This window comes from Paralichthys olivaceus, chromosome 6 (genome assembly GCF_024713975.1).
Source record: "Paralichthys olivaceus isolate ysfri-2021 chromosome 6, ASM2471397v2, whole genome shotgun sequence".
NCBI lineage: Eukaryota > Metazoa > Chordata > Actinopteri > Pleuronectiformes > Paralichthyidae > Paralichthys > Paralichthys olivaceus.
Window position 1 is genome coordinate 17,277,744 of NC_091098.1, and position 15,481 is coordinate 17,293,224.

General features: G+C 39.5%; 2 protein-coding genes across 3 annotated transcripts; one reads left to right on the forward strand and one right to left on the reverse strand.

Annotated features, from left to right (window-relative positions):
* Positions 1-108: 108 nt before the first annotated feature.
* Positions 109-9,691, reverse strand: apeh (acylaminoacyl-peptide hydrolase). 2 transcript variants are annotated; one of them, XM_069526968.1, is made up of 23 exons: positions 9,580-9,691; positions 9,120-9,249; positions 8,359-8,485; positions 8,182-8,269; positions 7,582-7,657; positions 7,398-7,489; positions 6,713-6,787; positions 6,449-6,586; positions 6,270-6,361; positions 6,113-6,153; positions 5,786-5,907; positions 4,912-4,972; positions 4,674-4,771; positions 4,534-4,585; positions 4,297-4,385; positions 3,999-4,137; positions 3,483-3,566; positions 2,922-3,002; positions 1,765-1,853; positions 1,289-1,479; positions 910-1,012; positions 717-823; positions 109-619 (listed from the first exon to the last, which is right to left on the reverse strand). In XM_069526968.1, the coding sequence occupies exons 1-23, from the start codon at positions 9,589-9,591 to the stop codon at positions 514-516; spliced, it is 2,193 nt and encodes a 730-aa protein (XP_069383069.1). In that variant the 5' UTR covers positions 9,592-9,691; the 3' UTR covers positions 109-513. The 2 variants fall into 2 exon arrangements, with proteins under 2 accessions (XP_069383069.1, XP_069383068.1); XM_069526967.1 differs by lacking the exon at positions 9,580-9,691 and having other exon boundaries at positions 9,120-9,399.
* A 777-nt stretch (positions 9,692-10,468) lies between these two features.
* On the forward strand, positions 10,469-15,246 carry capza1b (capping actin protein of muscle Z-line subunit alpha 1b). The gene is made up of 10 exons (XM_020096320.2): positions 10,469-10,557; positions 11,871-11,934; positions 12,076-12,127; positions 12,363-12,426; positions 12,518-12,724; positions 12,803-12,882; positions 13,173-13,251; positions 13,346-13,417; positions 13,577-13,639; positions 13,759-15,246. The coding sequence occupies exons 1-10, from the start codon at positions 10,519-10,521 to the stop codon at positions 13,897-13,899; spliced, it is 861 nt and encodes a 286-aa protein (XP_019951879.1). The 5' UTR covers positions 10,469-10,518; the 3' UTR covers positions 13,900-15,246.
* The last annotated feature ends 235 nt before the right edge of the window (positions 15,247-15,481 follow it).

Below are 15,481 nucleotides of genomic sequence, written 5' to 3' on the forward strand. Positions count from 1 at the left end.
AAGATGACTTCGATCATTACCTTTCTAAATGTTTAAAGACAAAATATAGCACAAAAATCCTTTTATCAGAGCATGGTCATCTATGCGAGATTCATCCCACACTGGTAATATTTTCACAATCATTTTATTAAGTGCACTGACTCAGGAAACCCATTAAACCTTTTGTTTTCAAACTGTAATAGTGAACACAGATTGTTCACTAAATTCATTTTCTTTGGTAATGGAACCTCAAACACTGAAACCCCCTTCATTTTGTATTTAAAAACAGTAGCAACAAAAATGCAGAATCAAAAGTGATAAAACTATTATTTCCCAATTATTGAAAGTAATTGTAGCAATCATCATCGACCCCAGTAGAATACAGGTAACGTACATTTACATGAAGTGTGTTCTGGTTGGACAGCACATTCAGAGCTTTGGCTTTGGAATGGACCACACACTGTTTTGAAAACAGAAGCATCATATCCTTGACACACAGCAGCGTCTTGCTACCTTTTTGTCTGATATTTACCGTCACTGACTTAAGTGTTGAATTATCCAAAGAGTGGAGTTCATAAAGCCGTCAGACTCTGCATCCACCTTGGAGAGAGAGTGGTTGTTCCCTTGGTACCACAGCAGTCTAAACAACACACGTTAGAGCACTTATGTGATAAAAAAGTCTTACTGTGCATATCTGAGTACTGTGTGTTATTGGTTATGTCAGACAAGCTGCTTACCGAACTGGAACCTGCTTTGCTTTCAGTGCCCTGTAATACTCGATTCCCTGCTTGTTGGGTACACGCTTGTCATCTTCCCCTAGGAGAAGCAGAACCGGTGTCTGTACCTAATAAAAGAGATCACCTTAGGTTACTACATTGTGTAACAACACCAATGAAGTTACATATACAGTCAAGGCACAGGAATCCTTACCTGTGTTACATGTTTAATGGGGGACTTGTTCAACATCTGTTCCCAAACAGAAGGGTCAGGTAGACAGTCTGTGCTGTAGTTGAAACCAGCCTCAACCATGCACCTAGTTAAATATAAAAACAGAAAGTTAAAAAGAGAAGTCACAGAATGGTTTTGAGAGGATGTCCCTGCTGTGTGCATCACTGTAAACCTCCCTTCAACAAGACAGACACATGCCCTTCATCACACTCCATTGCATGCTTACAGCTGCCAGGCCAGAATGTCAGAGGTGACAATGATACAGCACCACACATGTGTAGCTGTGCATGACTGACACAGCCATAAAAAATGAGTAAAACCATTTGGGGACGAGTGGGGGAATGCTCATGCCAAGACATACCAGTCTGGGATGTCTGTGCTGCCAATCATCGAAGCAAAATTGGTGACAGGGTTGCGAGCCACGCAGGCCTTGTAGAATGCTGGGTACTGGCCAATCAGATGACAGGCGAGGAAACCACCGTGGGAGCCTCCTGAAACTGCCACTTTCTGTGCGTCAAATTCACCACCTTTCAGAACACTTTCAACAGCAAACTGTTCGGAAGGAAAATGTGGAAAACTTTGAATGAGGGACATAAGTTATTTTTTCTTTTTAGGAGATGAAGATACTTTCAGAGCGTATCACATTCATGAATTGACATTCCCCCCATTGTGTCAAAGTGATTTAAAAGCGGGGGGGCACACACACTCTTTTACATGGATTTGGGCTTTTGTAACTTGGGAGACCTTTTTTCATGCACAAACAAAGCTACATCACACTTAAAAAAAAATAAAAAAAATAATATGGGCTCCTGTGGGCTCATTTGTGGCTCTTCTTACTTGAACATCTTTTACATCCTGGTTGCCAACATTTCCGGGTAATGAGAGGATACTCTCCTGGCCATATCCAAGAGAGCCACGATAGTTAACTGGAAATAAAAAAATAAAGCAAACCAAAAACATATTATTTTCTATGTATCATGGCTAGATATTATGATGTTTTCTTGAACAGATAAAAACACATTTATGAAAGCTGATTTACGCGATCCTAAAACTCAAAATGAGGCTGTTGATTACAACCTGCACATACTACAAGCCATAGAACAGCAAGTATGAACTCATAATTCTTGAGAATTAGGCCAAAGGACTCATGTTGACAGAATCCAAGTTATTAACTGGCCATCAGCTGGGATAGTGTTGCATTTGTAAATGTGCTGGCAAAACACCAACCTATAATTGGGTTTGCCTGTGAGCAACCTGTTCCTGATGTGTGTGAGAACTTACACATGAAAAAATATGTCAGGACAACAACTTTTACCATTATTACTATTATTAATTACAATATCTCATTAATTAATTATTATATGAATTGTGCCTGTTATCAATAATAATGAATAGTCTTTACACTGTTACATTTAGTCAGATCTGATACCTGATGGTGCTCAAGTGTTACTGGTCTTTCTCGCCTCTCTCTCTCTCACCTCCCCATTATCACTCTCTCCCCTCTTTTCCACCCATCTCTCCTCTCCTCCCCCTTTTTCTTTGCTCACCCTAACCGGTTGAGGCAGATGACCGCCCACATTGAGCCTGGTTCTGCTAAAGGTTTTCCCCTGTTAAGGAGAGAGTTTTTCCTCCACAGTCACCAAAGTGCTTTCTCATTGTGGGAACTGTTGGGTTTCTCTATATTAATAAGATTTTAAGGTCTTGACCTTCTATGTAAAGTGCTTTGAGATAATGTATATTATGATTTGGCACTATACAAATAAAATTTTATTGAATTGAACTGAATTGTCTTGAGTTTTGAAGTATATTCAATACTTTTTCTAGTCTGAAACCCTTGCAAATAAATGTATTTAAACTTAACTAAATCCAAACTAAATCTTAAAACTATCTTCAGTCTACAGGACAAGGAATGTGAATCTCTTTATCTTTGACACACAGTTTTTATTCTATCAATGGATGTCTATCTTCAGAGCAGGTTTCAAACATGAACTCACCCAGTAGTATAGCAAAGCCCATCCTGCACAGCACAGAGGACGACAGAAGCCACTCAGCTACAATCACTGAGTGGGGACCCCCTAATGAAACAGAATGTACAATACAGATTGTCAGTTTTTATTAAAAGTCAAGTGTCTTTTTTGCCTTAGTTCTGTGTAGCATGAATGTACTTATACTTATATTGTAAATGTGAAGGTGAAACATTAAAATATATTAATTGTATTACAGCATTGGAAATCCCTGTTATAAACAACTATTCTTGGTTGTAAGAGTGTGATTTAACATTTTGCCACTAAGGACACCATTGTCATAGCAACCACTGTTGCCTTTGCCAATCTTTTCTGTAGAAGTAGCTCTTGACTGAGCAGAGACAAAACCCTTACACTTACACAATCCTAAAAATAAACTTGTGGATTAATAGCTTGTTTCACAATGGCAGCACATTGAGGATCAATGCAGAACATTATAGTGTAGTCGATACTGTAGGACAATTTTCTATCCGACTTTTGTTTACAGAAGAAAAACGTAATGGTAACAGAACCATAAAGAGAGGAACCAACCATGAGGAGTGACGATAAGAGGCAACTTCACTCCATCCTTCACCTCTTTTGGTTTGATCAACAAAGCTTCAAAATCAAGGTCAGCTACAATTTAAAAAAAAGGCTTATTAATATTACATATATTGTTCTATTTGTCTCACATTAACACCAAAGTATTTCCAACCCTTCATAAACTTTCGGACATAATATTTTTTTCTGATTTAAGACTAACTGGGAGCTTTCACTTCTGTTATCCTTCTATTGTAAGAGAAGTTGCAAACTTCCAGGTTTGAACAAACAAATATGTTGATAAATCTGTCTGTTGATAAAAATCAGTGGTTATCAGCTTAGGTTTGTTCATTCTAGACAAAGGTGGTTGTTAGCTTCCTTACCAGATTATTTGAGATCTCATACTCAGTTTTTTGTGGATTCTGTCAGAAAGCTGTTTACCGTATGTACATTTCAGAGTAGACAAAACTGACTATATCTCTCCGGATCATTTGAGAAAAAACAAAAATGAACAATTGGTAGTCTTACAGTATTGAGTGTTGTCTTGATCTGGGGGAGGGGTGAAAGTCAAGATCTGCCAGTGAATATCTGGTAACACCTGAGAGTCTTCCAAAGTCACCCACTCAATTTGCTCCTGAGAATCTCTGGCTGGAAGGAAACCAACCCTCTGGACAGAGATATTACATTACAACGAGTGACATAACTGACTCTCCATCTCATGGTATCCCCCAACACAATCCCAAAATGACATTGATGTAAAAACATACTTAATAATACTAATAATATATGAAAATATTTATACTGAAATAAAGAACACTGAGCCTACCAGACTTGGGGGGTAGTTAGGAGAAGAGTAGCTGACAACCATCAGATCTCTCTCTATGTTCAGCAGACACCAGCTTCCAGCATCACACTCTGCAGACAAAGGTCTTTATCAGGACAGTGCTCTTGTAAGTAAGTGAATTGTTGGAGACTGTCAGCACCAAATATCTGTAAACTAAAAGAAAAATCTAGATCCAAGCATGAGTAAGATCAAGGCTTATAAATGTGTCCAGTGACTTACTTGAGGTCAGAGAGGTGACTTTCCCGGAGCTTATATCCACCATCAACAGGTCCTACAAGAGGAAAATGTAAATTCATCAGAAAATTATCAATCTTGTCCATTGTTATAATAACAAGCCTCTTCTCAGGAGTTGACTCTACCTTGTGGCTGCGCTGAGGACAAGCTACAATAACACTCTGACTATCAGCTGACCAGCATTGAGGGGACAACTGAGAGCTGTAGAGACCAGTGAAGCCATCTGTAAAGACACACCAATGCAGACAGACATAATAAGGTTTTTATTTATAGTGGAAAAAAGGGGAATATTCATATGACTATATAAATGCCTGTCATTGAACAGGGTGTACAATGAAATTATAGGTATCAACTATTCCTCACCTTCTCCAGGTCGCTGTACCACATCCACCACCACTGAGGTTTTCTTGGTATACCAGTCATACTAAAAATGATTTGCAAGCACAAAGAAAAGCATATGGAGCAAATAGAATGTACAGCTGTAACAACATATATATATGTCCACAGAATAGAAAAGCACAAGATGGCACATCACATCTAACTACTATCTTCAGTGAAGACAGTACTATTTGTAAAGGGAAAGTAGACACTTCTGGTGCCTTGTACAGTCTTCTATTTGCTTCAAGGTTAAAAACTGCATGTATACAAATTAGTGTAAAAAGAATTTCCCCTTGAGGGATCAATAAAGTATCTGTTCTTCTTCTCTCATCTCTGGTGAGGACTTGTGATCTGATCTCACTTCCCCTCTAAATATATATATAAATTAATATGTGTGTAATTTCTGTTTGCAAAGACCACAGTTTGCAGATTTGTCCACTATACATGTGTTTGTGTGTGTCTGAGAGCACGAGAGATGTAGAGAGAGAGAGCATGAGAGAGGTGGAGATGTAAGAGAGAGATAGGTATGTAATGAAATATGTCTGCACTGTTTGAACTGTGTGTACAGATGAGGTGCAAAGATTTTAGATTTGTAGTGAAACTGTAGATAGTCATAGGTGTCAGCTGAGAAAACGGTTTTTCATACATGGTCTGGGACATATTTGCATTCACATCCGTCCCAGACAACCTCCAAATGTGGTCCGACTGATCTGATCTAAAGATGCCATGACAACGCATTTTGGTGCATTCAGACCTGTATTTAGCTCTGACCACTTGTGATGGGATCACTCAGGATGGATCTAATAACAGATCTGAACGGGGCTTTGTGGGGGAAAAGAGAGGCTTAATTCTGTCTCACCATACAGAGCCTGCTGCACTGCATATGTGGCCCATAGACAGAACATTCCAAGTACACAATTCGACACTGGTCTGGACTCATCCTGGGGGAACACACTGCACTGGTGCCTGATGACAGCTTCTCTAAAGGACATAAACAGATACATGTGAACATCCGCAATCAGTAGCTATAACAGTTTTACACTAGAAAAGGTGTGAAATACATTAATATGTGTGAAATTCAGATATGGAAAACCTGCCTACGTGCAGAACACTCTTGTCACTTAATGTTAACGTTTCTAAAATAGGTATTAAAGACTTAATAAGGAAGGAATATTCACCAACTTACCACATTTCCCCCCAGTGAGATCCACATAGAATAAAGTCGACCTGACAGAGAAGGGGAAAACATTACTAAGGAGCAGTATTAGCCTGTGAGCCTTACACACAGTTCTTAGTCCAGCTTTAATTTGAACTTTTCTCTGACAGGTGTAACCAGTAATCACCTCCTGTTGGGGCAGTACTTGAGGCCAAGTCTGAATGGCTCGTGGCACCAGCCTACAAACACCACACCTGTGTCACCTGGAGCCCAAAATGCCTGCAGACACAGAGATAGACCATGATGACTAAAAATAGACAAACATGAAAAAAAACACTCATCCTTGCAAGGAAGTGTTGCACTTACCTGTCCAGGTGAGATATTTTCAGGCACACCTTCCAGCACAGAGACGTTGTCGCCCTCGATGTCCAAAACACAAAGCACTGGACAATTCTTACCAACCAGCGCCTCTCCCCAGTCCTCACGGAGGACAAATTGCTCCCCCTGCAGGAATTGTTTTTATAAACCAACTTAAACTATAGACAATTGGAAAGTAGGAATGTAAACTTAAACCTTTGAAGAGTGACAATGTTTTCAATTTTGAAATTTGAGAGAGTTCATTTCAATTACTTTAACAGTCTCCTTTTTCTCCTCTTTCATGGTTTCCTCCTCATCCCCGATGGAAGACAGCTCCGGTGACACAGTCTACAAGCAGAAAATGAGATACAGAATAATGAGCAATGACATTTACATTACATTAATCCTACACACAGTGCCGATGAGCTATGGTAAATGGTGAATAAACTCTACATCATATACAGGGCAGAAAACATGCTTCATGTTCTGATGTCCACATTCCAGCAAGGCGTGTCAAGGTATCAATCTTTTAAAGGTGATGGAAAATACCTGGGAGGCATTCAACATGAAAAGATTTTCAAGATGCACCAGTTTGCCGAGTTGTTATAAAATAAGCTCCCTCTCAATGGCATGCAACAACTATTAAGATATATTTGCTCCATTCTGTTGAGTCTTAATTTGCTGAAGCTAACATTCTACCAACTTAGTGATTTAAGATTTGCAAGAAAGGTTTTTTCTTGATTTCAATTCTTTACCACTGAAGAGCTGGAAACTTGTATCTAAACTGTGCAATGAGGCAATCAAGTAACCATGGATCGACTTTAAAAAGTTTGTTGTGTATTTTGCAGTACTGAACATATTGACAAATTTAAGGGGGAAATCAACATGCTTGAAATTCTTTAATTGTAGAGCACAGTGCAGCAGTGTTTGTTGTTTGTCTCAGTTTGTGCTGACAGACCTGAAAGAAGGATTCTGCCTTGGGCCTCTTTCTCTCCGCCACATACAAAAGGTGGGTCTCAGAGTGGGACCAAACCAAGCAGCCAAATTGTTCTAGGGATGCAAAAAAATTGTAAATAACACCTGCACATGTAAAAAGCCAAGTTTCAAAGAAACTGAATAACAGAAAAATTCTGATGACTCACCGTCTTCATAGACTTTGCCGTGCTTCTTTAGGGCTGTTAGATCGATGCTCTTCATCTTGATGTTTTTACTCCAGATCTGCAGGGTCACAAAGGCGCCAGGAGAAAAGAGCGGTAAAATATCTAAGGTTCAAAATGCAAAGTCAAGGGAGATTTAGGCTATATGTAGAAAACATAGCAAACAGAGATATTAATGAGCACCATACAGGGGGTCTAAAAAAGTAAAGTGTAACATCATTGGAAATTTGACAGACATTTACTCTGGCTTCCAGAGTTTTCACTTTAGTGCGTCATCTATTCTATATGAATATTTAGAAAACATGTTTTGATAGCTTCCATAGCTTCCATGTCATATTGTATTGATATCCTAAATGTGTCTTTTTGCTATAATTTTGTGCTTCTGATATTTTCAATGATCAATATAAAAACAAAAAACTGACTCCAAACGACTGATGAATTGTTTTAATGTGTTTAGTGAAAGCCCAGTGATCCGCAGTGAATGTCTGTTAAATATCTAACCTAAAAGTATCTTTAGTGGAACAAAGACATCACAGTGGATGTGAGTCTCAATGCTGAGTGTGAGTGAGAAGGACGACCACACACCTCCAGAAACTGTTTGTCGTCCCCTTTGATCTTACACTCTCTGACAACAGCCTTCATTTCACCTGAGGGGGAATCCTTGCTCAACACCCTGACAGGAGGAAACTGTTGATGAGACACAGGTCCAGAGGAACATTTCCAACTCCAATTCAGATAAAAAGAGAAAAATGTTGTACGTACTCTCCTTTAATCTCAGTGCAGTTTCCAGAAGCTCCAGAGAAGACCACAGACTTATCATCGTGGAACACAATGTACTGCCGGCAAAACTTGACATTCTCATTCCTCTCCAGGTCACGTTGGCTCCACTCTGCAGAGGAGAATAAACAAACAGAATAATTTTCAAGACAAGAGCAGGAAGTATTTCAGTAGATGTCATAATAAGAACTGCTTGAATTCTGTAAATGATAAGGAAAGGAGCTTCAACGCTTCCTAACTCATCTCCTTTAGCATAGGACACACCAGACACCCAAGAGAATTTCCTCCACTACCATAAGGTTTTCTTCACGTATAGTCCTCACATGATCATATCATTTCAACATTTCAGTCCTGTTTGTTTCATTTTAATTTCTAATGACATCTATTTGTTCCTTTAATTGAACTGAAAACCTCACATTTTCATTTGGCGAAACATTGTCCCAGGACGTGTCTGTCTTGGACAGGAAACTTTACCATAACTGTGGGTTCACAGCCTACGGCACAAAGTGCCCTGCAGTCTGTGTAACTTATATTACACATTAAGTTGTTGTTTTCTTGTTTATAACTGGCTGTGAGTGGAGTTGGGTTTTCTCTGCAATGTGAGTCTCCTTTCCTAACTCCTTTCAACTTCTCCTTTACATCCTTCCTAGGCCTGGTCACTTTTTTCCCATCGGGATGGAGGAGTGGTGGTTTGGGAAAAGGAGTTGATTTTGACAGATCGTGTTTGTTGGGACACGGACACGAACCTGTGTAGATGTTGCTGTATTTGCCTCCATACTGGGAGGTGATGACAGGTCCCACGTCTGCTCTGCTCAGAGAAGGGAAGAGGCTGACCTCCCGGTACAGTCTGGCTATTTCCTCCGGGTTGCTCGTCACCTGACAACACGCAGCAGAGAAACTCACAGCACGTCTCCGTGACACAAAGTGTCTCAGCGCGAACAATGCTTTATTCATGTCCTAGCCGGGAAGCTAGGCGGCTAGCTGGGTTAGTTTACCACCAAACACACAGGAGTCGGTGAAACATTAGCCTTTGAGTAACAAGCGAGTTAGTTTCTGGATTAAACACTAGACCGCTTGCTAAGTCAGCTGCTATCAAAACACTTAGCAAGTAGCTAAGGCAAGTTGTACATTTTACGCATTCACAGTTAAAGTTGATTCTGGCTGCGTGTCGTATCCGTTCAAAGAGTCTGTAAAGTTCAATCTTACATGTGACGCCATGACAGTGACGCTGCTCCGCTGGTGACACACAGAACACAATGAACACACAGGCACGCCAAAACCAAGCTAGCCAAAAAGTAAACATCTTATTTCTTCCTGTGACTTACAAAATAATGTATAATACCAGTAATACAGTTCTCGAATGGACCAAAACCGGAAAAAAGGAATATATTTACGATTAATGGGAACGAAGACATCTAAAAAATACGCCCAAGGCTGTTTGGGACTGCTAAAAATATTTCTTTAAACAGTTCATTAATACCAGTAATATACAAATGCTTTTATTTTGTAAGAAAGCCACTATACCGCAACGCCCTAAAAAGGAAGTAGGAAGTATAAAATAACCGAGCTTTTAGCGCCCTCTTGCGTTGTAGTCTCTCAGGTCTCATGTCTTCACATTTCTGTACAGATTTATCCTTTTCCTTTTTTTCAATTTCCATCAACAGCAACCGACACAAATATTTAGAAGTGGCATAGAATGTGAAAAATATAAAAAGAGACATTGCTAATTAAGTGTTGGGTGAAATACAATCTTATTTCATTATATAAGCATTATTTATAAACTGATGGAAAAAATTAAACGCTGATTATATTTAATCAACATATTCGAAAACACCTTTGAAAAGTGTAGGATATGTTTTAGAATTACTTTGTAAAGATATATGTCAGGATCACTTTGTAAAGATTATATTTCATGGTTGTTTGTAAAGGTAGATTTCATAGTTGTTTGTAAAGATATATTTCATAGTTGTTTGTAAAGATATATATTTTATAGTTGTTTGTAAAGGTATATTTCTTAGTTGTTTGTAAAGATATATTTCAGAATTACTTTGTAAAGATTTATCTCTGAACAACTTCCTCATGTGACTGAACCGCCGCAATGGTTTTGTCAGTCAGCTGGGGTGGGTGGGGTCACAAAGAGCCAAGATGGCTGACTTCGAGGATCCGCTGTCAGAAGAGGAGAAGGTTTGGGGACTTGATTATTCTTTACTTCGGCGCATTCTTTCTTCTATCTACTCATCTGTCTGTGGTGGATGTTCGCACGAGTCAATGGTTCATCTTTGGAAGGAAAAAGACCGTTTCTGGCCACGCATCGGAATGATAAACTTGCGCCTTTAAGCTACGGTCAGCTAACTAGCCAATGCTAGTTAAAGCTTGCAGTTGGCTAGCGGCTGAATAAAAAGCCGACACTTTTACTGACAACTTGTCGTAACTGCACGTGTGGACGCAGATGCACCGAGGTGCCTCCCAAAGTCGCGTTGCAGCGTTCGCACTAATCTGCAATAAGCGCAGGGTGGGCGACGCTTCCTCCCGTACTACGTTAAGCTAGCATTAGCGGCTAATTCTGGGTCAAACAGATACAGTTGCAGCGAAAATGCTCGGTCGCCTCACATGGGCTGAGCCCGGGATGCATGGGTGTGTGTACGGATTAAATGGAGCCTGTTAGCTGGAGAGAAGCTTCACTTTATTATCAGTGTGTTTCTGCTTGTGAAGGTAGATAGAGACGCTTGTGTCGTTTTTCATGAACCCTACAGGACAACAGCTTCTCCTGATACCATCAGACATCATGGCGTGATGTTGTAGTGTAGATGAGCCGTGCGGATTCTACAGTGGTTCAGTGTTTACAGCGTGTTGATGGTTATAAAAGCTATAATTGAGATATATATCAGTTGTTCTTCCTGTTTAAAACATGCTATGTGTGTCATTGTTGACCGACATTCTTTAAACTGGGGTGTTATTGTCATTTCTGGTTGTTTGGCTTTAGGTGATAATTATCCCAACGTAATTTCCATCAATGCCAATATAACAAAAGTACAATATATGTATTGATTTAATGCTTATGTGTTTATGCTTTGTGCAATCACAATGAGGAAGTATGACACATAATTGAACCACGTCTAATCTAATCTATCTATCTATCTATCTATCTATCTATCTATTATATGTGGTTTGTTATTCTCATAAAGAAGAGTTTAAAACTTCCACCTTCACTCATGCTCATGATGAAAATCAAACAGTTAAGCCAGAGAAAATTATTTCAAAACTTAGCTTGCATCTTAGTACCAGCTGTAGCAATACCACAAGGCCAGAACAAATTTACTAACAAAATATGTAAAACTCTTTTTCCAACTTCCCTGACTTGTGTAGCAGATTATAGATTTGTTTTGCTTGTTAAACAGTGGAAATATTAATTGCAGGAATGAGTCCATAGTGTTTCTCTATTGTATTGTGAGTCATAATTGCTGAATTGATTAGTTGCATTGAATTTCTCTCCATAGGTTCGCATAGCGGCCAACTTTGTGACTCATGCCCCTCCAGGAGAGTTCAATGAGGTCTTCAATGGTAAGGAAAGGGCAGCTGTGGCAAAATAGCCATAATAATGTCATTTAATTTAATATAATGTTGGTTACTTTGCCTCTGATACATTATAGTTTTGTCTCTGAAGAGTACTTCATAAACAGTGGTTTCTTTTTCTCTTGCTAGATGTGCGGCTTCTTCTCAACAATGACAACCTCCTTAGGGAGGGGGCTTCACAGTAAGTCAGGTTCAATTACAAGTAACGTCCAAGCAAAAGATATTGATATTTTACACTGAATCTTCACTGTTTAAAACACCAGAGCCTCGACAGGGGGAGGATATATTGAGGTTCATTATACTGTATGTTGTTGATACAAGCATGGTCAGTGTTCTCAAAATGGTCTGTAGAAAATATGTGTTGAAAGATCTTTGATGTCATATAATAAATATTTTTGCCCATTCTGTTTGTCTAGCTCCTTTGCTCAGTACAACATGGATCAGTTTACTCCTGCCAAACTTGAGGGCTACGATGAACCGGTATGTTTCATCCTGAAGTCTTTCCTATTTATTTCTGAAGAGCAACTGTCTGAGCCACATGTCCCCAATTCTCCCTCTCCCTTCTTTTTAGGTCCTGATCACAGAGCATGGTGACTTGGGTCAGGGGCGTTTTCTGGACCCCCGTAACCATTTGTCGTTCCGCTTTGACCACCTAAGAAAAGAGGTGAGCGACGTGGAGCCTTATGAAGGAGATATGGCCCTGAGAAGCTGGAGAGATGCCTGTGATACCTCCCTTAGTGCCTACGTCAAAGAGCACTATCCCACTGGAGTCTCCACGGTAAGGTGCACAAATATGGTTATTAAAAAAGTAATTGAGGCAGTATAGACTGCATTTTACCCATATTGTGTGTTGCAGGTATATGGAAAAACAGTTGATGGTCAGCAAACTATCATAGCCTGCATTGAGGGACATCAGTTTCAACCCAAAAACTTCTGGTATGTTGACTGTACTGCAAACACATTTTCATAAACATACCTGAATACATGTGTATCCTACTAATATATTATATTAGGAGAGGATTAATAATCTTTTGTGTTTTAGGTTAGATTACAGTTTATTTTTAGAATCTCTTCTATTGCCTCACATGAAGACAAACATGATTGTACAACGGAACAAAAACAATGTCTACAAACTGCCTTTAGTCAATAATTGGTCTCAGTTTTACAAATGTTCTTGATGCTGCTGTCTGATTGTCAACTCACGTCACTTCATTTCCCTAACACAGGAATGGGCGCTGTAGGTCAGAGTGGAAGCTTACCATTGGTCAGTCCACTGCTCAGGTGGTGGGAGTGTTGAAAATCCAGGTACATTCAATTTATTGTGCTCATCTGAGTAAACGATATCAAGTCAAGAATATTGAATGAAAATCTTACTAACAAAGTTCTTCCCCATTTCCAGGTGCACTATTATGAAGATGGCAATGTGCAGCTGGTCAGTCATAAGGAGGTAGAAGAATCAATACCAGTGACTGTAAGTAGATATTAAACCTGTCAACACAAACACACCTGTGCAGTCTTACAGCATTTCACACATAGTATTAGTCTGGCTCTGGTATCTCTGGGTATATTCAAAGGAGTTCATCCGTGCTATAGATTTAAGATAATGATTCATTGGGTGTTTTTGAAACAGAATGAAAGCCAGACAGCCAAGGAATTTGTTGACATTATCGAGAACGCTGAAAATGACTACCAGGTAAGCTGCCTTTCATTGACTCTGCATTTTACATTCGAGTATTTACAATCTATTTTACTGAAGAAAAAATATTTCAATAAGAAAATATATTCATGGTTTCTATCACTTTTTGTCCTCAGACTGCAATAAGTGAGAACTACCAGACCATGTCTGACACAACTTTTAAAGCCCTGCGTCGCCAGCTGCCTGTCACACGCACTAAGATCGACTGGAATAAGATCCTAAGTTACAAAATTGGCAAGGAGATGCAGAACGCCTAGTGGAAGGTCAGGGACTGACCAGGGAGACGCACGCTCCACTTGTCTCACAACCCACCTATACGTGCGCAAGGACTAACCAAAGCAATGTCAGTATGGGGCAAGGAATTAATAATGATAAAAAACTAACAAAAAAAAGAATAACTGAAGATTTGCAGACTGCTAGGCACAGGTATCTGTTTGCGGTAAAGAAGTTGCAGTATGGAGACAGATGGTTTGGAGAAAATGGTTACTTGAGGATGTGTGTTGTGAGAGTTGTGTGCAGGGCTGTGCTCAGGACTGCTACATTAGAGGAGTAAATCTTCCTTCAGCCATTTAAGGAATCACAGGCCTCCCTAGATTCAGGTGTCAGTGGTTAAATTACTCTTTCTTTATCAAACGGTTGCAGAACTGTTATCATGTCACATTGGAGATATCAGCCCACACGGACAAAAACCAGAACTGCACAAGGCAGCTGATGAGAGAAATTAAGCACATCATTACATATCAAGAGCTGGGTTTTGGAATAAAATATTCATTTTGTGAAACTTTTCTTTTCCTTATAGAATTGGGAAACAGGTGCATCAGGATAAATTGGCACAAAATGAATTGCAGTCATCTTAACTGGTAGTGACAGAACCTGGTTATACATGGCAGATGAGATTGACAGTTTTTTTTATCTGATAACATTTAGAAGTGGCACGATTCTCAGCATAGCTCTGTTCCTGCACTGTTGACCTCTGATGTTTGTCGGTGTCTATCAGGGCTGAGGGAATGTGTATTTACTTACTGTTTGTCACTGATGTATGTGTCTCCACCAATGCGAACAATGATGACTGAAACAAGATAAATCACCCTCTACGCTGCTGCATCTATAATGCATTCTCTGGTCTCTTACTTTGACAAACACCACCTCCACTGCTGTACAGCTTTTCCTTTGTGAAAGGAGAAACATACTCATAATAACCAAGATTTATTTGCCAAAATCTCTTTCCTATGGTAAAGAACTCCATCCTCCCACCCATGTATGCAAATTTCTATTTTAATATGCTGGTTTTTGTTGGAGTCTTATAATATTATTGCACTCTGAACTGTAACAAACTGTGTATTGGTCAATGCCAAGTGAATGCAAATCTGTTGCCGTGTAAGGCAAGATCATATACTGTATACGTTACATGACTTCTTGAAGGCCACATCATTCTGTATGTGTTACACGACTTCTAAGTAGGCTGACTCTGGATCAGTTACATGTTATCTAGACTGTGCCGTGTTCAACTCTCACACAATACTACAACTGTGTACTGATCAGTTATTAAGCTCAAGACTGTACTGCCCCATTCTGTTGTACAAATAAATGGATTGAACATCTTGGCTAGATTGTTGTTTTCCTTTTTATGGAGTCGCATGCACATCGCATTGGCTCTCAGTTAAGATACAGCTTTAAAATGACACTAACTAGAGCACATGCATCTGTCTGAGGCCCAAAGTCCTGTTATATTCCTTCAAATAGCAAAGACTCGTAGACATCAGCCCCAAAATATGCCTCATTTTTTTAACCAAGTTTCTACATTAGAGAGACTGACCAAAAATACCTGGATCCGTGCCA